Here is a 22,260-nt window from a genome sequence, read left to right on the forward strand (position 1 = left end):
AGTCAATCTCTTAAAGGAATATTCTGGTCTCAATCTACATCAGTTTTGCCCAAAGAAAAATGCAAAATTGAGGTTACATAAAGACACTTGCAATGGAAGTGAATGGGACATATTTTTGGAGGGATTTAAGGCAGAAATGGGATTTTCTTTTACAGTCGTTTTAGGGTTTGTAGACATATGGTCAAGTCAGTGAAGTTGTAAAATTGACTATAACTTTGTCCATTTTATCTCACTAAAATAATTTTTTCATGCATAATTTTTGTCTTGTGGCTATACTTTTTAAATCATATTTTAACGTTTACGGATTTTGCTCCATTCACTTCCATTGTAAGACCAATTTGTATTTTTGTTTTTATGATAAGGAGGGGCACGTCTAAATGTAATTTTGTGGTTATCAACATTACACCACATCATGCCATAATTACTTTAATCAATGAGTGAAAGTGTCCAATAACAGGATGGTTACTGAGATTAAGGAGTAGTATTCAGCTGATCATGTGATTGTAAAATGGCAGCCCCCATGTGCGGACCCTCTCCTGTAGAATAAATCAGCTTTTATAAATTACTGATATGACTGAAGTCTTCATTTTAATGTGAGTGGTCATGCTTTCCTACTATATTGTAAAATTACAATTCAATTAATGTCTTTAGGAGTGTAACTTTAATGAGGAAAAATTAGTGAGCGCACCCTTAATTCTGCTTTCAAATATTTTACACTGGTAAATTGCGCAATTTACCATTGTCCGTGCCAACCAATTTAATACGGAACTTCTCTTTCCTCAACAATCAATATGTCATACCCATTTCTTTGCTTGGAATGCTGTGTAATAGGTGAGATGATGTACAGTCATCCAGTTTTTGCTAAATCAGCTTTGAGGTGGACTTCGGAGTAATGCAAGTGCTGATAATGATTGGCTGACTCGACTGTACATCATCCCGCCCTTATGCGTTTGAAAAACAAGTTCTTTTGTTGACTCCTTTAGAATTAAGATTCTAAAGTTTAAGAAAACTCAACAGTCTTGTGCTCTCAGTGATAATGATATCCATTATCATTTAAACTATTTAAAATATGTCCACTTCTGTGTACTCTTTGGACAGATGATAAATTCCCCTAATGACGATTCTGGTGTAGTACCACTTCAGTCCATCAGGTGACGCTAAAGTGCGCAAGCAGATGATTTGTCGCGCGGCTCGCGCCACCCCTTCACCATGCCTTCCTCTTTCTCCGGAAGTAGCCGAAAGGGTTCTGACGCACGCCTTCGCTTTTGCTGACAAAACTGCAAATCTGGATCTAAACTCTTTACAAAGGGATTTCACAAAAGAGAGAACTTACATTTTCAGCAGATAACAGGTACGTTCTGTATCAGTCATAATTTGTTGTGGGTATGACAGCTATAGACGGTTCGGCTCCGTTAGGCCAGAAAGAGCCGGTCACACGTTTTCCGCGGATGTCTACACGCTCGCTGCAGGAGATATCAAATAGAAAACTAATTTATTACTCATTGTATGTGTCTTCATGTACTGTACTGTACTGTACTGGCTTGATGGTTGTAGGTTATTTCCATGCCCCGACATTCAATCTTTTATCGGTGGTGAACGAGTAAACGTCGTGTAGGTGATGATATAGTCTTCATATCAGCAAATGTGGTATTTGCCAGTATAATACCGTCATTAAAATGCCGAATTATTTGTGGTGTATCTAGTAAAAAAGATGCTGGCTCTTAGTCGTCTTCTGTTTACCTTTTAGACTAATTGTTCATGTGCCCTTAATAAGCCATACATCCAATTTAATACAATAGACCTTTCTTTATCAGGCAGATTAAATATACTATGAGATCGTTTAAAATGACATATGTTATACAGTGTACAGATCAATGGATACAAAAGTGCAGGTTAGATTACAACTATTACGGTGATGATTAGTTATATCTGATGAGTTAACTATATTACTAAACTACAATTTTGTTATTATGATGCAATTCTACAAAATTTCAATTGGTTATTATCATGTAATTCTATAAAGTTTCAATTGGTTATTATCATGTAATTCTATAAAGTTTCAATTGGTTATTATCATGTAATTCTATACAATTTCAATTGGTTATTATCGTGTAATTCTATACAATTTCTATTGGTTATTATCATGATGCAATTCTACTAAATTTCAATTGGTTATCATGTAATTCTATACAATTTATATTGGTTATTATGATGCAATTCTACTAAATTTCTATTGGTTATTATCATGATGCAATTCTACTAAATTTCTATTGGTTATCATTATCCAATTCTACTAAATTTCTATTGGTTATTATCATGATGCAATTCTACTACATTTCTATTGGTTATCATGATGTAACTACTACATTTCTATTGGTTATGATGTAACTACTAAATTTCTATTGGTTATTATCATGATCCAATTCTACTACATTTCTATTAGTTATTATCATGATGCAATTCTACTACATTTCTATTAGTTATTATCATGATGCAATTCTACTAAATTTCTATTGGTTATCATTATCCAATTCTACTAAATTTCTATTGGTTATTATCATGATGCAATTCTACTACATTTCTATTGGTTATGATGTAACTACTAAATTTCTATTGGTTATTATCATGATGCAATTCTACTAAATTTCTATTGGTTATCATTATCCAATTCTACTAAATTTCTATTGGTTATTATCATGATGCAATTCTACTACATTTCTATTGGTTATCATGATGTAACTACTACATTTCTATTGGTTATGATGTAACTACTAAATTTCTATTGGTTATTATCATGATCCAATTCTACTACATTTCTATTAGTTATTATCATGATGCAATTCTACTACATTTCTATTAGTTATTATCATGATGCAATTCTACTAAATTTCTATTGGTTATCATTATCCAATTCTACTAAATTTCTATTGGTTATTATCATGATGCAATTCTACTACATTTCTATTGGTTATCATGATGTAACTACTACATTTCTATTGGTTATGATGTAACTACTAAATTTCTATTGGTTATTATCATGATCCAATTCTACTACATTTCTATTAGTTATTATCATGATGCAATTCTACTACATTTCTATTAGTTATTATCATGATGCAATTCTACTACATTTCTATTAGTTATTATCATGATCTACTACATTTCTATTAGTTATTATCATGATGCAATTCTACTACATTTCTATTAGTTATTATCATGATGCAATTCTACTACATTTCTATTAGTTATTATCATGATCTACTACATTTCTATTAGTTATTATCATGATGCAATTCTACTACATTTCTATTAGTTATTATCATGATGCAATTCTACTACATTTCTATTAGTTATTATCATGATGCAATTCTACTACATTTCTATTAGTTATTATCATGATCTACTACATTTCTATTGGTTATTATCATGATGCAATTCTACTACATTTCTATTAGTTATTATCATGATGCAATTCTACTACATTTCTATTAGTTATTATCATGATCTACTACATTTCTATTAGTTATTATCATGATGCAATTCTACTACATTTCTATTAGTTATTATCATGATCTACTACATTTCTATTGGTTATTATCATGATGCAATTCTACTACATTTCTATTAGTTATTATCATGATGCAATTCTACTACATTTCTATTGGTTATCACGATCCAATTTTATTAAATTTCTATTGGTTATAATCATGATGTAATTTTTCTAAATTTCTATTGGTTATGATGCATTTCTACTAAATTTCTATTGGTTATGAATCTTGTCCACATTCTCGGATGAAGTAGCTATCTATTCCCGGAATGTGTTCATTCTAATCCCATGCCCACCTGAAGAATGTACTGTTTTACCGACCAAGAAGTGCGTCCATCAAATGCAGTAAATTCTCTGACAGGATGCACTTTCGGATGCAGCTAAAGACATTTAGGCATGAGACAGGGTTGTTCACTTTTTCATTGTTTTCTCATTTCTAATTTCAGTACAAATACTCGTCTGATATGTCCCGTTTTTTCGCCACCGGATCCGACAGTGAGTCGGAGGAATCCTCATCCGCTGATGAGATCACCCCCAAAGCATCTGGGACTGCTATAAAGCAGTGAGTGTGTTTTCTGTATTGTCTGGTTTTTGTGATCTTTTGTGCAGTAGTTGAATTTGCTGTTTTTTCTGTAGGGCCCTGTTGCTGAGCGATGATGAGGAGGACACAAAGAGAGTGGTACGCAGTGCCAAGGACAAGAGGTGTGTATTAAATATTCACTTGCATGAGTTTAATTGGCCAGCAAGGCATCTCCAGCATTTGTTAAAGATGAGAATGTGATACAAAATAAGCGCTTATGAGTCTCTCCATTTGTATTAAAGAGCTGTTCAGTTGTGTAGTCAACTTCCTCTTCTTTTCTTCAGGAAATTTGATTGTGCTTGTAAAATTTTATGTGTGAAATAGGACGTGTCAAGTAGGCTTGAGATCGATGCCTTTTCACACATCGATAATCTGAAGATTTTCCCAAAGATTATCGATATACTGTATATCAGGATTGTTTTCGGATATAAATAGGGCTTTAACAGCCTTTTGTCTCTTCAGACACATTTCTCAACCAACTTTAATAAAGTGCGAGCTGCAGGGTAAATTAAAGGGGGTCGCACACCGGACGCTTCTGGCAGACAACATGACGTGTTCTAAAATTAGAAACAATTATTTATGTTCTGCAAAAGGGAAGCAGAAGGACGTTAATTTTCAGTGTCTAAATTCTGAAGTGCCACGGAGCGTAACTCGCATAATATTCCTTTCAATTTCACCCAAATCATTATCAGAGGACAAATATTATTTATTCTAGCCATCACTGGATTATATTTAAGCTATATCATATGAGCAAAAGTGCTATATGGCCCTACATCAGCACTGCTATGATTCGGCCACAGGCCAATTGCCATAGGCAATCAAAGCCGTGCTGATTTAGGGCCATATAGCACTCTTGCTCATGTGATATTGCTTTTATACAACAGTTCAATGAACAAGTAAATTTTTTACAATCAGGAAAAACTGAGTACGGTCATAAAAAACGCATTTGTGCATGGAAATACTTTAAGTGACGGATCAGAATCTGCCTTTGCTAGTTCAAATCAAATGATGTGTTCAAGGTGCCGCCACTTGCTGGCTAAAATATGTAATGTCACAAAATTAAATGTAAAGAGACAGATAGCTCTTAACAGATATGCACTGCTCTTACACTAGTTTAGAATGGTATGAACACAAGCGGAGTGATACAAACAGTGAAGCATCTGAGTGCTAATGGTGTAAGACCAAATTGGAGAATTGTAAATTCTCATTATGCGTGCATTTTATTAGTATTCTTTAGCTTTAGAAGTATTTCATGACCCCAAGTGGCACTTTTCTCATGTCCAAAGCCTATTTTTGTAATTAACATGAACATCAATTAAAAAAACTCAAAACTCTGCATCTGACATCCAAACCTCTCCAATTTTTTCCAGGTTTGAGGAGCTCACCAACTTGATCAAGACCATCCGCAATGCCATGAAGATCCGCGACATGTCCAAATGTCTAGAGGAGTTTGAGCAGTTGTGTCGAGCATTCCTCAAAAGTAAAACAATCGTGGACAAAGAGGGCGTGCCTCCGTTCTACATCCGCCTGCTAGCTGATCTGGAGGACTACCTTAATCAGGTCCATAGCAGATGCCAGAGTTTCATCCAAAAGTGACTCACATGATCAGGTGCTTCATGTTTAGTGAACAACTTTTTCTTTCTTGATAGTTATGGGAGGACAAGGAAGGGAAAAAGAAGATGAACAAAAACAACGCAAAAGCCCTGAGCACGCTTCGCCAGAAGATTCGCAAATACAACCGAGACTTCGAGACAGAGATTGCCAGCTACAAAGAGGTACTGAGCAGTGGCCAAAATGCTTTTTCTATATGAGATAAGGGCATATAGCTGCATGTTTCTCGTTTTTGTTTCAGAACCCAGAGCAGTCCGCTGACGAAGACGAAGAGAAAGATGACATTGATAGCGGTTAGTTTTCCCCTCGTTGTATTTATCTTTCGTCTGCTATAGGTTGTTTAAAAATGTATGAACGATTATTATTTTTTGAGTTTTTTTAAACTCCTCTCCCTTTTTTGTGTTTTCTCTGCTGGCATGTTGTACAACAGCATCCTCAGAGAGCGATGATGATGAAGAAAATGGTGTTTCAGCTAAGAAGTTCATGAAGAAAAAGCCTCAAGAGGAGGAGAAGAAAGGCCCAGAGGCCAGCAAGTTCCTCAAGGGAGCAACTGTAAGTCTAAAACACAATACAGTTTAGCTCAAACAAGTCAGAATCTTTCATTAGTTCACTCAAAATGATTATTCTCTCATTGTTTAATCACCCTCTTGTCATTCTAATATGAAAAAAACCCAAAAGTAGTCCATACGTTCAAGCCTTTCCAAAGTCTTCTGAAGAAGCCAGATAGCGCGTTATTCAATGATAATCTTGATCTTCACTGTAGTTTTATAATTAAATATTTATTTTAAATCAGATTAGTCACTTGTTTTTGAGTAGTCACCCTCTTGTGGTGTCACTCACCTGGGTGGTTAGTGCAGCTATTTCTATGGTTACGGATGGTGTCTGCGTATGTCTGCGTTCTTGGCCAGGTATTGTGGACTAACCATGAACCTATAACTCGTGTGAAACTGGTGCTATACACGAACTCCAGAATATAACAGAGGAATTCTATCTACCAGACTCATCTACCAAAAAAAAGATTTAATTCAGCTGTTTGGGAGCATTTGAATGACTAAGTGTTGCTGAAGACAATGGATGTGAAACATGCAAACAGATGTCATATAAAGGTACACATCTTACAAATGGGATGGGATGTTCCACTAGTCGTCCAACAACAAACTAGTGAGTTTAATATATTTAGTTGTGGTGCATTTGTGTGTAGTTACTATCAGCGTGGTTAACTTTGAGAAGTTGTGACTTAAATCATCAACATTTAAAGCATTGCTTGTGTACAAATTCAAGGCATTCAACGTAAAGTTCTATTTTAGTCATTATTGGGCTTTAAATTGCCTGCTGTAAGCAATGTTTCTGTTATTATGCATAGTCCACAGGTTTGTTTGTTAGGTGTTTTTATGGAGTGTGTTGCTGATTCTTTATGGTGGGGTAAATAATTACTCGATAAAATAAAAGAAAGAGTAAAAAAATACTCAATAGAGGGCCTGGGCAGGTCAGCAAGTTTGAACCCAGGGTGTGCTGAGTGACTCCAGCCAGGAGTTCAAAGCAACCAATTGGCCCGGTTGCTACAGTGGGTAGAGTTGTGTGGGTTACCTTCGTGGTCGCTATAAGGTGGTTCTCGCTCTCTGTGGGGCACGGGGCAAGTTGATTGTGAATGCCCCAGTGAACAGTGTGAGCCTCCACATATGCCAAATATCCAGGGTAACTCGCTCCAGCAAGCCACGTGTTAAGATGCGCTGGTTGACTCTGTCAGATGCAGAGGCAACTGAGCTTCATCCTCCACCACCTGGATTGAAGTGAGCCACTGCACCACAATGAGGAATTAGAGTGCATTGGGAATTGAGTTTGCCAAATTAGAGAGAAAGGGGGATAAAAAAAAAAAGAGTACTCAATAAATTGTCTAATCTTTGTTCTGTCACACTTTATTTATTTGGTGTACATCTTTCAACACTTTGTCTTTGTTTTAGACTGAAGACTCTGATAGTGATAAAGATGACGATGATGATGATGATGATAACTGGGACTCCGATACGGTGGACAGCGGAAGTGAGAGTGAAGGCAATGAAGGAGGAGGAGCAACACTGGCTGAATCCTTCCTCAAAAAGTATGTGCTACATCCTTAAGATATTTATTCTTCTACCGTGTTCATCTATCAATTCATGTTCAAATCACCTCTTTGTCCTGTGCCTTCATAGAACTTCAGATGGCAAACATTTAGACCATAAGAAGGAAGACAGGAAGAAGAGACTCAAAAAGAAGGAGCGAGCGGAGGAAGATATTGAGGAAGAAGGAGAGGCTGAAGAGGGAGGATGGGAGAAGGTGAAGGGAGGCGTGCCGCTGGTGAAGGAGAAGCCGAAGATGTTTGCTAAAGGCACAGAGATCAACAATGCTGTGGTGATCAAGAAACTCAATGAGATCCTACAGGCACGAGGCAAGAAGGGAACAGACAGGTATGAGGTCATACAGCAGTGCATTAATGAATGAAATGTTCAGTTGTAGTATATCTAATATCTTAACCTTGAGAGTTCAATGGTAGTTATTTGCAAATACATCAAAACAATAATATAGTTTAATTTGATAGTATTTTTATATTTTTTGAAAGATTAATTTTGGAAAATATTTTGTTGAAATCAGGCTGATATAACCAACATGTAGAAAGCTATTTTATCATTTGACAAGTAAACAGGAGATGACATCACAAAGATTACACCTGTAAACACTCATGACTGTTTGTCATGGTCAGTTAGTCTCTTAAAAATGACACTTTTTATGTATTATTAGATGGCTTTGTAATATGGTTAATGTTGTTAAATGTAACTTCATGATATCATTCAGAAATTTGTGAAATTTGGAGAATAAAAAAAAACTTTGTGTTGAAGCCATGTTCCTGGAAGTAATAATTAAGATGTATGCACTCGTCTCATATACTCACATTCAAGGTATATGAAAAATGTCATTGCGTTTTACTTGATTTTTAAAATTAGAACTACAAATCAAATTACATTTAAAACAAATCTAACAGAGAATACATTTCAAAGATCTTGCTAAATGTGTTTTCATTTAAATAAAACGCATACATTTTTCTTTTGTTTTATCATCTTGGACATACTTTGTCATTTAACCAGTTATAAGTTTGAAAGGGCATGAATGTTTTTTCATTAGTAGGCTTGTAATTCTGACATGCCCTGGATGTAGCATTACTTTAAACATGGAAGACTGAAAAGTGTTTTTGTTTTTTGTCCTGTAGAGCTGCTCAGATTGAACTCCTTCACGCTCTCGCAGTTATCGCTAATGAGAATAACCTCGGTGAGGGTATCCTGGTCAAGATCAAGTTCAACATCATCGCCTCCCTGTATGACTACAATCCCAACCTGGCCGCCTTCATGAAGGTGACAGTCTCTCAGGCGAGCTTGCATTATTAAATTGTCGAACGTTCTCGATTAACAATCCCTCTTTCTCTCCTTTTCAGGCGGACATGTGGAAAAAGTGTTTGGACTGCATAGATGAGCTACTGGACATCCTGTTTAACAACACCAACATCTTTATTGGAGAAAACATTGCAGAGGACAGTGAGAATCTTGCCATCTCTGACCAGGTCAGCATCATTTTGATTAGCAGTGCCACACCAGATTCAGTAGAGAAGTTTAGCCCTTCGTTTCTGCCCGGGACAAAAAACACATTGAAATGCACTCTTATCTAAACATTATTTAGATAATAATAAAAAATTATAATAATAATTATTTATCTAAACAATAATTTTATGACGCAACATAATGTAATGAAAAAGACGTCTGTCTGGCTTGATAAAAGTTACACACGCAGTGACGGATGCGTAAACACTTACTGCTCAACACAATCTAAAAGGTCATTTTCTGCAGATTGTGTTCTGTTCTGTGTAAATTAATTACAATTTGAATTTAAATGCAATCCTTGTCTTGTACATTCGATTTTTTTGTTTATTACATTTGCAATCGTTCGTAATGCCCCACTTTTGATCAATATTTTATAGGTTATGGTCATTATCACATGTAAAGCTGTATGTGGGAATCATCAGAACAATCATTAGATTACTCTACTATATTACAAAAATAATCGATAGTGACCGCGCTACTGCCACATTGTTATTGTTTTTGGATACATTAACTTACGAATGGCTTAGTTGTCTTGGCATATAAAGATTAGATGTAAAAAAAACACACTCAACCTTGGTATTTTTGTGCACAATTTGTTGGTGGACAGTATTCCAAAGAAAAGAATGTTGATCAAAAGGATGTCTGTATTTATTCAACCACTCGACTCCATTTTGATAAGAGGGTCAATGAAGAATGGCTATTTTTTTTTTTGTTGTTGTCTGGATCTATTAAGTTATTGAAAAAATAAAACCATTAAAAATGCAATTCTGTTGACACAATTTCTGGAGATGGGACAATCTATCGAATTTCGAAATATCACACACCAAAATAATTGAAGAACCACATCGAGTCAAAGCTCTGTATTTCAACATTTGCACAATTCTGTCCATGTTATCATAAATTATATGACCCATCAAATATCAAAATCTCTCTCTTGCTTTTTACTACACTGTTTACAGGGTTCGTGCAAGGTTCCTGAAGTGCTTTAGGTGCTTGAATTAAGTTTTTTTTTTTTTTAAGTACTGGAATACCTGGAAAATCACCTTGTTTTGTTGAAAAGTGCTTGAGATTAAATGGAATATTACTTCTGTGTAATGTGTGTCCATCAAAAACGAGATCCACACAATCCACTCATTGAAAAATTTTTTATTTTTTAATATGCTTTCTGTTCATTGCAGTCCATTGTTGATCAAATAGAAACATACATTTTATAATTTGATGATGGTAAAGAATCCGCTTGTTATGTTTGCTGAACCAGAACAACTAGACACTCATTAAACTTTTAAAGAGTACCATTTTAGCGCTTATAGAGCTGCAGGCCTAGCTCCAAAAAGCGCTTGAAGCTCCAAGCCACCAGCAAAGAGTCACTAACCTAACCCATTCCCTAACTTAACCATGTGTGGAAGTGTCACCTTCTTTTGGTGTTGGTCCAACCCTCTTCTGGAATAAATCCACCCCCATCTGGAGTTACCATGCCCTCTTTTAGAGTTTCTTGCCTTCAGTCGAGGATCTCTGGGCTGCAGATATATCTACTTGGCTTTTTATACAAATGCATGTAAACTCAATGTAAATACTTCAAAATTTTATACATTATTTCAAACAGTGACTGCTCATATCACTATTATATAAAATGACCATGTTTACATGCACTTAAGAAAGCGGGTTATTCCAGGGTTTTTGCAGAAAGCGGCATTCTGAAATGTCATGTATGCGAGAACGTTACAGTTTAACACAACTAGGTTTCTCCCAGAGAAAGCGGTTTTTGCAGTGTGTGCGGAAAAGACTGAATAACGGACGTCATAGGATGGAGCCCGACAACAAGTCAACAAAACATTTCTGGGAGTACAGTGGGAAAAGCAAACACTATAAACTAGTGGTCAACCGACAAGGGTTTTTTAATGGCCGATGCTGATGGTGATATCCAGAGAGCAGGGTGGCAGATATATATCACACAATTGAATATAGTAAATAACATAAAATTGTTAAAAAATGTATAAATCTTATTTAGCCCTATATTTCCTCAATTTCACACACAACTTGGTTATAAGTTATATTAATACATTTATTATATTTAAATACCTTTACAAAATAAGATTAAAAAGGTACTTTCTTCTGATTTCTGTGTCATAAAACTTTGTTATTTATTCATGACGAAATTGTTAATGTATTAGAAAGAAGGAAATGACCATACACACAGTCCAGCAACAAAGTATGGCATTTGCACATTAACAATCACATTTTTTCATAAAATGCTCAATCAAACCAATTCTACATACGGTACATATTGAATATGACATTTACTCGTAGTGCACGTGAAGCGCTTTCAAGTTGCACTCTCACTCGTGCGCATCCAGCAAGAGCAGCAGCAATCTACTGCGAGTTCAAATGCCGTGGATTGCCTGCTTGGATTGACTGACCATCATGATTTGTGAAATATTATTATTATTATAATTAGAGGAGCATCCCACATTTGTTTCCCCATTATAAATCCTGTTTCACTTGGAAACTCAGAATACACAAGTCAAATTAATTGCAAACATCATGTTGGCGTGTTGTGCAAGGCTACGTTAAAAAATAACAAGTGGTTTTCCTCTCCTCAGCCGTTCCGTGTGCGTGGCTGTATTCTGACTCTGGTGGAGAGGATGGATGAGGAGTTCACTAAAATCATGCAGAACACAGACCCTCACTCACAGGGTGAGTAGATTTGTTTTTCAACCACATAACGGGGCAGTTCTGAGCTCATTAGCATGGGAATACACTGTTGTCTGTGTGTCCTGATGTCTGACCTCTCACGCTCTTGTAGAGTATGTTGATAACCTGAAGGACGAGAGCCGTGTGTGTGGCGTCATTGATCGGCTGCTGCAGTATCTGGAGACGAAAGGCAGCACAGAGGAAGTGTGCCGCGTCTACCTGCGCAGGATCATGCACACTTACTATAAGTTTGACTACAAAGCCCATCGTCGCAGCCTGGGCCTACAGGGAGAGACTAAGGTGATTTGTTTTTGTTTAATTATTCTATCTTTTATGTTAGAATAGCCTAATGTTTTTATGTTAAATTATTATTATTATTGTATATTTAGTATTGTTTTGTGTGTATATAAGACCAATGATGTGGGGAGCGCATTTAAAAAACAAAACAAAACAGAATTCTGTTCCAAGCATTTCAGTGAAACCATTTTCTTTATTGCATTAATGTGGCTGATGAGTTAAAAAAAAGAAAAAAATGGAATTTAAAAGCATAACCTTTGCCCTCCTGTTTCACTTTAGTCTGAGCAGGATCAGGAGGAGAGTGAAGGAGAGGACAGTGCTGTTATCATGGACCGTTTGTGTAAGTTTATCTATTCCAAGGACCGCACTGACCGTATCCGCACCTGCGCCATCCTGTGCCACATCTACCATCATGCCCTGCATAGCCGCTGGTACCAGGCCAGAGATCTCATGCTCATGAGCCACCTACAAGACAACATTCAGCATGCCGACCCACCTGTCCAGGTACACGCACAGTGTTACAGATGATGCATTAGCAAGACTGCTACTGGCCAAAAATTGGTTGGTGTGATTTGAGTTGGGTTTGCTCATTGATTTGTCCTCTCCTTCAGATTCTGTACAACAGGACTATGGTGCAGCTGGGTATCTGTGCGTTCCGTCAGGGCATGATCAAAGATGCCCACAATGCCCTACTGGACATCCAGTCCAGTGGTAGAGCTAAAGAGCTGCTGGGACAGGGACTCCTCATGAGGAACATGCAGGAGAGAAATGCCGAGCAGGAGAAGATCGAGAAGAGGCGACAGGTAAATCCACATCTCTCTAGCATTCATTACTAATGATTAGAGGGAAATAGAGCATAGTCATTTGTATTGTTTTATTCATAAAATCCAATAAGCTCTGAAATGTTTACATATACAGTGGCAAGAAAAAGTATGTGAACCCTTTGAAATTACCTGCATTTATGTATAAATTTGTCTTAAAATCTTGTTTAAACTTCATTTTAGTTACAATAATGAACAAACACAATCTGTTTTAACTAATAACGTGCAAATTATTGTATTGTTCTTGTACATATTGAAAACATAATTCAAACATTTACAATGTAGGTTGGAAAAAGTATGTGAACCCCATAGGCTAACGATGTCAACAAAAGTTGATGAGTCCGTAGTTGGCAAACCTGGCATCAAAATAAGATTGGAGGTTTGGGTTAGAGCTGCTTTGACGTATAAAAAGCACTCTTGACATTTTGCTTGGAATATGCCTCGCAAAAAGAGATCTCTGAAGACCAGCAATCAAGATTTGTTGCTTTGCATAAAGCTCATAGGTTTACAAAAATGTCTCTAAGAGCTTAGATATTCATATGTCCACAGTTAGACAAATTGTTTATAAATTGAGACGATTTAGTTCTGTTGCTACTCTCACTAGAAGTGGCCATTCAGCCAAGATGACTCAAAGGGCACACCGCAGAATCCTCAATGAGGTCAAAAAGACAACTTGAAGGAAATGGTGGAACTGGTTAACATCTCTTTTTATTAAACATTAAACAAGTATGGGGTCCATGGCAGGACACCACCAAGGAAGATAAATTGGAAGACAAACGTTTTTGTTGCTTTCCAACAAAAACATTGCGGTGTGCCTGAAGTTTGCCAAAGACCACCTTGACACTTTCAATGCTACTGGGAAAATGTTTGGCGGACTGATGAAACAAAGGTTGAATTGTTTGGGAAGAACACAGCATTACCTATGGTGGCACCTCTAGATTTTAGCAATATGGTAGCTAATTTTGTGTCTGACACGTGTTTGTATCTATCAGGTGCCTTTCCACATGCATATTAACCTTGAGCTTTTGGAGTGTGTGTACCTGGTATCTGCCATGCTGTTGGAGATCCCTTACATGGCGGCCCACGAGTTTGATGCCCGCCGCAGAATGATCAGTAAACAGTTCCACCACCAACTGAGGGTGGGCGAGAGACAGCCACTACTGGGTGAGAGAGATGGGGGGAAAAGTGGCAGATGGGAAATAGAAATCAGCTTGATATTTGATGTCTGTGATAGACTGATGACCTCTCTCTCTGTCCTCCACAGGCCCTCCTGAGAGCATGAGGGAGCACGTTGTGGCCGCTAGCAAGGCCATGAAGATGGGCGACTGGAGGACCTGCCATTCCTTCATCATCAATGAGAAGATGAACAGCAAAGTGTGGGATCTGTTCCCCGAAATGCAGCGCGTGCGAGAAATGCTCGTCAGGTAGACCCTTTATGAGGCTGGAGATGTTCATCTTAGCCTCATTCATTCATTCATTCACTCACAGTAGCCCTAAAATGTATTTGGATACTTAAGCCACTCTTAGAAATATTTGAATGTCATTGCACTAGATAACAAAATGTCAACGCAAGTGGCATTTATTTAAAAAAGATTGCACAAGAAATTAGTGTAATAAGTCCATAGGATGCTGATATGGCAATATAAATAAATAACTATTCCATAGTTAGTGTGATGAACTCTATATGTGGTTACTCTGATAGGAAACTTCAGTGAACTTTAGAGGATCTAAATTCATACATCTACTAAAAATGAAATTGGGACCAGTTAGTTTAAATTAATTGCAAAAAAAATGTTATGTAATGTGACTTGAATGTCAAAGTATTGTTGGCGCCACTGTACATTTAATCGAATTTTTGTTAACTCTGTTTATGTTTTTCTCATAACTTACAGGAAGATTCAGGAGGAGTCACTGCGCACTTACCTTTTCACCTACAGTAGTGTGTATGACTCACTCAGGTACATTTTATTTACCGACACCCTTGAAAAGCTTTTTAACAAAGTCTATTCAAATTTAATTTGGGAGTTTAAGAAAAAAACTATTTTAAACATCTTATTTAGATTTTTTTCTAACTATTTGAACCTGATTTTTGCCATGAAAATAGTCATAGAAGCTGGCATGTTATTAATAAAACAAAGAAAAAAAAGTTTTCTAAAGGTCGACTGATATATAGTTTTCGCAGATTAATCTGTGCTGATGGTTGCTTTTTGGAACTATCAGTTATCGTCAAAAGTCGAGTCATCTAAAAAAAAAAAAAAGAAATGATAATTTTTTATTGTTCCTCTGTGGCTCAAACCCTTAATCTGGCGAGTAAATGCACTAAAAAATGTAGCAAGTTGTAACAGACAAGACTTTTGTCACCGTCACTATTTATGGATTAATTCAAGAATATTAGTGCGAAATGTCATTAAAAAAAGCATGCATATGACAATTGACAAGTGATCGCTGATGATCTACTATTGATGAATGATGGCCTACTGTTGATTAATTACTGCTCATTATGGTATTTATTAGTCTGTATGACAATAATTACTTTATATGATTCTATTGCAATTCATTGCAAATGATTGTAATAGTGCATGTTTTGTTTCCCTTGTGTTTTTGTGTGAGCTGGAAGCACATTTCAAAATAACAGTCCCTGTTGAATTTCGAGCTTGTTCATAATTAGAAGTCCTGCATTATGCACCAAATGTATTTATTTTTTTTTCTTCTGATTATTATTGGGATTTTGATTGCACAACAAACCTGCATCTGGGATTTTACTCATTTTGGACTGTTGCAGCCTCTGTGTCTGTATCAGTCACTGTAATAAGAGACTAAGAAGATTTTTTTAACATCTAACATTTTTAGCATTTTAAAAACTATCGTCCGATTAATCTGTTATCGGCCTCTTCCACTACATCTGAATGTTTTCAGATATAAATAAAGCTAAACGTTGCACACCGGACGTGTCTGGCTGACGACATGGCGCGTTCTAACATTCAAAACAATTATTGTCTATGAAAGTCCATACACAACGTGCTCTCTCCGTCTCTGTAGGATGCTCAAAGATCTGTAGCACCACGGAGCATAACTTGCATAATTTTCCATCAAATACTGGTTGATATATTGTGTGTATGCAACTTTCATATAGCTTATATAATGTATTTTCAGTTACAAGAATGTCATTTTGTGGTTTGATGGCTTGAATGAAACCTTTTTTTGTGGTTTGATAGCTTGAATGAAACCTTTTCAAGGATACATTAAACCAGTTTTATATACTTACCTGCAAACTCATAAATGTCACTATAATTCTTGAAATATTTAAACATTCATAACATTTGTGTGTGTGTGTGCGTCTTCTGCAAGGATATCTAAAATACCTGTCCTATGTTGTGATACCTGTGCCTTGCAACCTGCTTCATTAAATGTTATGTCACCCCCTTGTGGTCTCCCAACGTTATTACACCAGACATTCAACAGAAGCCAAACTGATTGAGTTGGAAAGCACGCAAATTAGGTTTATAATTTAAATCTCGGCTAATGTTAATATATCGATGCCTCAACAATATATTGCTAAAATAACACCAATCATTAGTCAATATATCAATATTTTATGACATGCCTAATATTTGCAAAGTCCCCACTATCAGTCGACCTCTAATGTTAACAACACTTAACCTGTAAATAATTCTGTCTAAAATGAACATTACTGTCAAATATTTAAACTGTATTATTTTTCAAGCATTACTCATCTCTCTCGCCTGTTCTACAGTATGGAGACTCTATCAGAAATGTTTGAGTTGGAGTTACCCACAGTACACAGTATTATCAGCAAGATGATCATCAATGAAGAGCTCATGGTAAAAGTCATTTTTAAAGCTTTCAAAGGGCCATTTAAATACTCAACCTTCTGTACCTACAGTGTACCTTGTTATTAATTTGCTCAGGGATCTCTGGACCAGCCGACACAGACAGTGGTAATGCACAGGACGGAACCTACGTCCCTGCAGAACATGGCCCTGCAGCTGGCTGAGAAATTGGGTGGCCTGGTAGAGAACAATGAACGCGTGTTTGACCTCAAACAGGGTGTCTATGGAGGCTACTTCAACAGAGGTAGATTGAATGCTGGTGTGGTTTTGACAACATGTACCTGAAATGTAATTTTTAAGGACCACTTGCATAGAAAGTTGCAGGTTGTTTTTTATTTTATAGGAAAATAAAGAAGAAAAGAATGAGCTTGTAGTACAGCCATGGCCAAAAGTATTGGCAGTGACATACATTTTGTGTTTTGCCATTTTTGCTGCTTCAGTATTTGTAGATTCTTTTTTTTTTAACATGTTTCTATGGTATACTGGAAAACAATGATAATCATTTCATAAGTTTTAAAGGCTTTTATTGGAAAAGAGTCAATATTTACAGTGTTGACCCTTGTTCTTCATAACCTCTGCAATTCGCTCTGGCATGCTGGATATCAGCTTCTAGGCCAAATCCTGACTGATGGTGATCAATTCTTGCCTTATTAGTGCCTGGTGTTTATCACAATTTGTGGCCTTCTGCTTGTCCACTCGCCTTTTGAGGGTTGACCACAGGTTCTCTATGGGATTAAAATCTGGGGATTTGCCTGGCCATGGATCCAAAATTTCAATGTAATGATCTCCGAGCCACTTCATTATCACTCTTGCCTTGTGACATGGTGCTCCATCATGCTGGAAAATTCAGGGATCATCACTAAATTGCTCCTGGGTTGTTGGGAGAAGTTGCTCTTGCAGGACGTTTTGATACCATTCTTTATTCATGGCAGTGTTTTGGGGCAGAATTGTGAGAGAGCCCACTCTCTTGGATGAAAAGCAACCCCACACATGGAGTGTCTCAGGATGCTTCACTGTTGGCATGACACAGGACTCATGGTAGTGTTCACCTTTTCTTCTCCGGACTATCGATTTTCCAGATGTCCCAAACGGTCGGAAGGGGGCTTCATCAGAGAAAATAACTTTGCACCAGTCTTCTTCTGTCCAATCCTTGTACTTCCTGCAGAAATTCAGTCTGTCCTTGATGTTTTTCTTGTAGAGAAGTGGCTTCTTTGCTGCACTTCTTGACACCAGGCCATTGTCCAAAGATCTTTGCCTCACTGTGCGTGCAGATGCACTCACACAAACCGGTGGACATATTGGTGACACGATTCTGTAGCTGACGACTCAGGAAGAGGCGGTCCTGGTGCTTGCTGGACACTCTGGGACATCCTGAAGCCTTCTTCAATGCAGTTGAACCTCTCTCCTTGAAGTTCTTGATGATCCGGTAAATGGTTCTTTCAGGTGCAATATTCTTTGCAGCAATTTCCTTGCATGTGAGGCCGTTTTGATGCAAACCGATGATGGCTGCATGTCTTTCGTTAGAGGTAACCATTGCTAAGAACAACACAAGGATTGGAAGCACTTCTTTCCCTCCTTTTATAGCAATCAGTGTGCTCTTATAGTCCAATCAGAATAATAGTGATTTTACCTGACTAGTACTCGTTCACACTTTTCCAGGTGCTGCTGATCTGATTAGTGAAATTATGTTACCATGTCATATTGTGCCAGGGCCAAAAAACAGTGAAATTATTTATTTTTGTGATAGTTAATTTTTTTGGCCAATGAAGTTTTTTGCAATTATTTAAAATGCATCTGATCACGCTGCACAATAATCTAGAAACAATGTGAATCAACACCACAACAACTGAAACAGAAAGCCTTGCGAGAAACAAAATACTTTTCACTTCCAGTACTTTTGGCCATGGCTATAGGGTTGGGAATCGAGAATGAAAAAAACCTGGGAAAAAAATTAATGATGATATAATTTTCAATTTGAGAGGAACTAGCCCTTTAAATTCATTACGATACTCGTCACTAGATAGAAAATGGGGAAAGTAGAGAAAATGTAATAATATTTTGGGAAAATGAAGCTGACTCTAGTAGAAGTGCCACCATGATTTCAAGATTTGTTCTAACCTTTTTACCTTCACACACAGATCAGAAAGGAGGTTACCAGCAGAAGCAAGGCTATCAGAGAGGTAATTATCATTTACACACAGCCATTACAGAATATAGGAGGATTCACACACTCATTCAGATTGTATCCTTGTGCGCTTCTCGCTTGTGCTCACTTGACACAGCTGCTTTGAAGTGTGTCTAAAGAGTTTTGTGTTAGAGAAAGTGATTGATTGTGCATGTGCAGCGGTGTCTCTAAACATATCTCACTATGCAGCTCCAGACCAGAGGGGAGGTTACCAACAGAAGCAAGGTTACCAAAGAGGTGGATATGAACATGTTCAATCATTTCTTCATTAATCTACTCATCCACCCACTCACCCTCTCACTCATTTCTGCCTTCATCAGTGAATGCGGTGGCAATTTCCATGTGGTCGTTCAAATGCTCTTCCTCATTTTTTTCTCATTCTTCCTTAACAACATCAGAACCTCTAAGTGTTGCTTCAATCTCTTTATAAAAACAGAGAATGCCTATAAATCCATATTAGTGACTTCTGAACCTCAATATCTGTTTTGTGTCCCTCCTTTAGATCAGAAAGGCGGCTACCAGCAGAAACAGAACTACCGAGGAGGCTACAGGTCCCAGAACCAGGGCAACTACTGATCCCAGTGCGACCTGCTCCAAACATGCCTTTATTCCAGAACCAATCTGCAGGTTCCTCTGCTTGGCTCTTCACCCAACTACAACTCCATATATGTTTCAGTACATGAGCCTGTCTGCGTTGCAGTGCTCTATCTGTGATATCACAAAATCATTTCAACAAGACACCATAATTAACTAATACTTTTATAATGCGTGTGCAGGTTTTCAGCTTGTGGTGCGAGTGGCTGATTTGGAGACCGCATTATGAGAAATATCAAGAAATATCAAGTTATTTGATTTACAAACTGATGAATTAATAAAAGTTATTCAGTCACGGTGGAATTTTCTTCAGTCAATCGTGTCATTTGAATCTGTGACACCTCATATTCAGATTTTTGTTCTGCTACATATAATAAACTATATCTCTGGGACAGCTTTGCAAATATTGAAAATAAAAATGTGTCAATTTATGTACCCTCAAGGTGCTCCAAACTTCCATGACTGCCTGACTTATGCCAAACACAAAGGAGAGGTTTTACTAAATATCACGTGACGCGTTTTCTATACAATGACACTAAATATTGCCTCACTTTTAAAGGATTCTAAAACCGTTCCCTGTTGAACAGCGCAGTTGAGCACTACAGTTTCTAAAGATTAATTGATTTTTAACAATAACTTGTAAACCTTTCAAAACAAACCTACCAAAGGTTGATAATTGATGCTATATGTTTCTGCTGAAGCCATGTGTCTGCATTATTTCAACTTCATTTTTAAATAATCTTGTTTAATAGAGGGATTTCAAGTGAAGAACTAAACTCTCCTCGATCCTGAAAGCAAAAGAACAACCAATCAGAATGGCGACAAACATATCATGCCAAAAATGTCCCAGAAGTGACACCCACTCCCATGACACAATTAAGTCATTCCGTATTCTTATATGTTTTAATTAGGGCTGTGACTTGATAATTTTTTTTAAACAATTCATCACAGTTTTTTCTGATTAATTGTGATGAATCATTAAAACATTATAATTTGTCTTAAAGAACTTGCAAGAAATTTGTATGTCATCATTTATTTTAATTATTTAAAGGAATATTCTGGGATCAATACCAGTTAAGTTCAATCAATAACATTTGTGGCATTATATTGATAACCACAAATACATTTTGACTTGCCCCTCTTTAAAAAAAAAAAAAAAAAGAGAACATCTGTGTTACAATGAGGCACTTTTAATAGAAATGAATGGGGCCAATACGTAAACCGTTAAAATCGGAGGCCGACAGATATTGGTTTTACTGATTAATCAGTGCATATTGTTACTTTTTGGAACTATTGTTTATTGGTAAGTATTAACACCGATAGTTGCCATCTTCTTTTTTTTATTTCTCCATGGACTCAAAATAAGAGTCTCTCTTGTATTTCAGGCTTGTTGAGACACATTTTTACAGGTTTAAATCTTTGATACAAGTATAATCAGTGAACATGCTGTAATTAATAATTAGTAATTCAAAGTTGGGCAAAATCTGTTTTCCAGTGGACTTTTTCAAAAATTGGTTTAAATGTGTAGATTCAATTTATATCAAGTTCTTTTTATTTATATAGCACCTTTAAAAACAGCATCAAAGCTGACCAAAGTGCTGTACAATACAAAGTTATAAAAACAAAAATTTTAGACCAGGACATACATACCAGTGAAAAGAGATGATGGAGATACTGATCACCGGATCTCAGACTTATAGGTGGATTGTAAGGATGTAGTTAGTCTGATAAGTAACTGGAAGCTTGGTTGTGTAATGACTTGTAAACAAACAATAACATTTAAAAATAAATTTTAGCTTGAACTGGCAGCCAGTGAAGTGATTTTAAAATGGGGGGTAACATGATCGTACTTCTTACCTCCTTTTAGAAATTTTGCTGCTGCATTTTGAACTAACTGAAGTCGAGCAATAAGAGATTTGGAAATTCCACAATAAAGAGAATTACAGTAGTCCAGATGAGAAGTGATGAAAGCATGTACTGCTATCTCCAACAAAAAGGGTTAAACTTTAGAGAGTAGACGTAGCTGAAAGAAACTTGAAACTATGACAGCACTAATATGTTTGCCAAATTTCAGCTGGAGGAAAGCATTGAGATTTCTGCAATCAGCATTACTGACATCAACATTTTCTGTAGGACCAAAGTCAATCACTTCTGTCAACAAAAACAATAAATATCAAGCTTTATTGGCAAGATAAATTTAAGTGTGCATTGCCGACACACTATAAGGCACTATACATACAAATATAAAACAAAATGAATCTGGCTCATCGCTGCTTGTGGGTGAAGTCTCCATTCTCCATACAGTAAATCCGCTCCCTTGTTTATTATGCCCGGGACATGAATTGCGCGTAATGAATAAGTGTGAAGTTGTACACTGCTACACACAATCTGTTTCTGTGCTAGGATGTGCAGCTGAGTCAAGCGTGTATCAGAAATGTATTTAAACCAATTTTAGCC

At 36.7% G+C, this 22,260-nt stretch overlaps 1 protein-coding gene across 1 annotated transcript; it reads left to right on the top strand.

Moving 5' to 3' along the window:
- The first annotated feature begins 1,207 nt into the window (after positions 1 to 1,207).
- On the top strand, positions 1,208 to 20,245 carry eif3c (eukaryotic translation initiation factor 3, subunit C). The gene is made up of 23 exons (XM_052103397.1): positions 1,208 to 1,351; positions 3,994 to 4,109; positions 4,184 to 4,249; positions 5,498 to 5,687; positions 5,777 to 5,902; positions 5,980 to 6,031; positions 6,169 to 6,290; positions 7,700 to 7,836; positions 7,928 to 8,182; positions 8,980 to 9,121; positions 9,202 to 9,327; positions 11,965 to 12,058; positions 12,168 to 12,355; positions 12,632 to 12,856; positions 12,964 to 13,155; positions 14,166 to 14,337; positions 14,438 to 14,597; positions 15,066 to 15,131; positions 16,928 to 17,015; positions 17,103 to 17,268; positions 19,163 to 19,204; positions 19,399 to 19,446; positions 19,712 to 20,245. The coding sequence occupies exons 2-23, from the start codon at positions 4,012 to 4,014 to the stop codon at positions 19,783 to 19,785; spliced, it is 2,829 nt and encodes a 942-aa protein (XP_051959357.1). The 5' UTR covers positions 1,208 to 1,351; positions 3,994 to 4,011; the 3' UTR covers positions 19,786 to 20,245.
- The last annotated feature ends 2,015 nt before the right edge of the window (positions 20,246 to 22,260 follow it).

This window comes from Xyrauchen texanus, chromosome 33, assembly GCF_025860055.1.
Source record: "Xyrauchen texanus isolate HMW12.3.18 chromosome 33, RBS_HiC_50CHRs, whole genome shotgun sequence".
Lineage (NCBI taxonomy): Eukaryota > Metazoa > Chordata > Actinopteri > Cypriniformes > Catostomidae > Xyrauchen > Xyrauchen texanus.

Excerpts from the sequence above, each read along its gene's own strand:
- eif3c (XM_052103397.1), top strand. The coding sequence starts at position 4,012 with ATGTCCCGTTTTTTCGCCACCGGATCCGACAGTGAGTCGGAGGAATCC. Across the intron at positions 12,059-12,167 it reads CACAGACCCTCACTCACAGG|AGTATGTTGATAACCTGAAG; the intron begins GTGAGTAGATTT and ends ACGCTCTTGTAG. Across the intron at positions 14,338-14,437 it reads CGAGAGACAGCCACTACTGG|GCCCTCCTGAGAGCATGAGG; the intron begins GTGAGAGAGATG and ends TGTCCTCCACAG.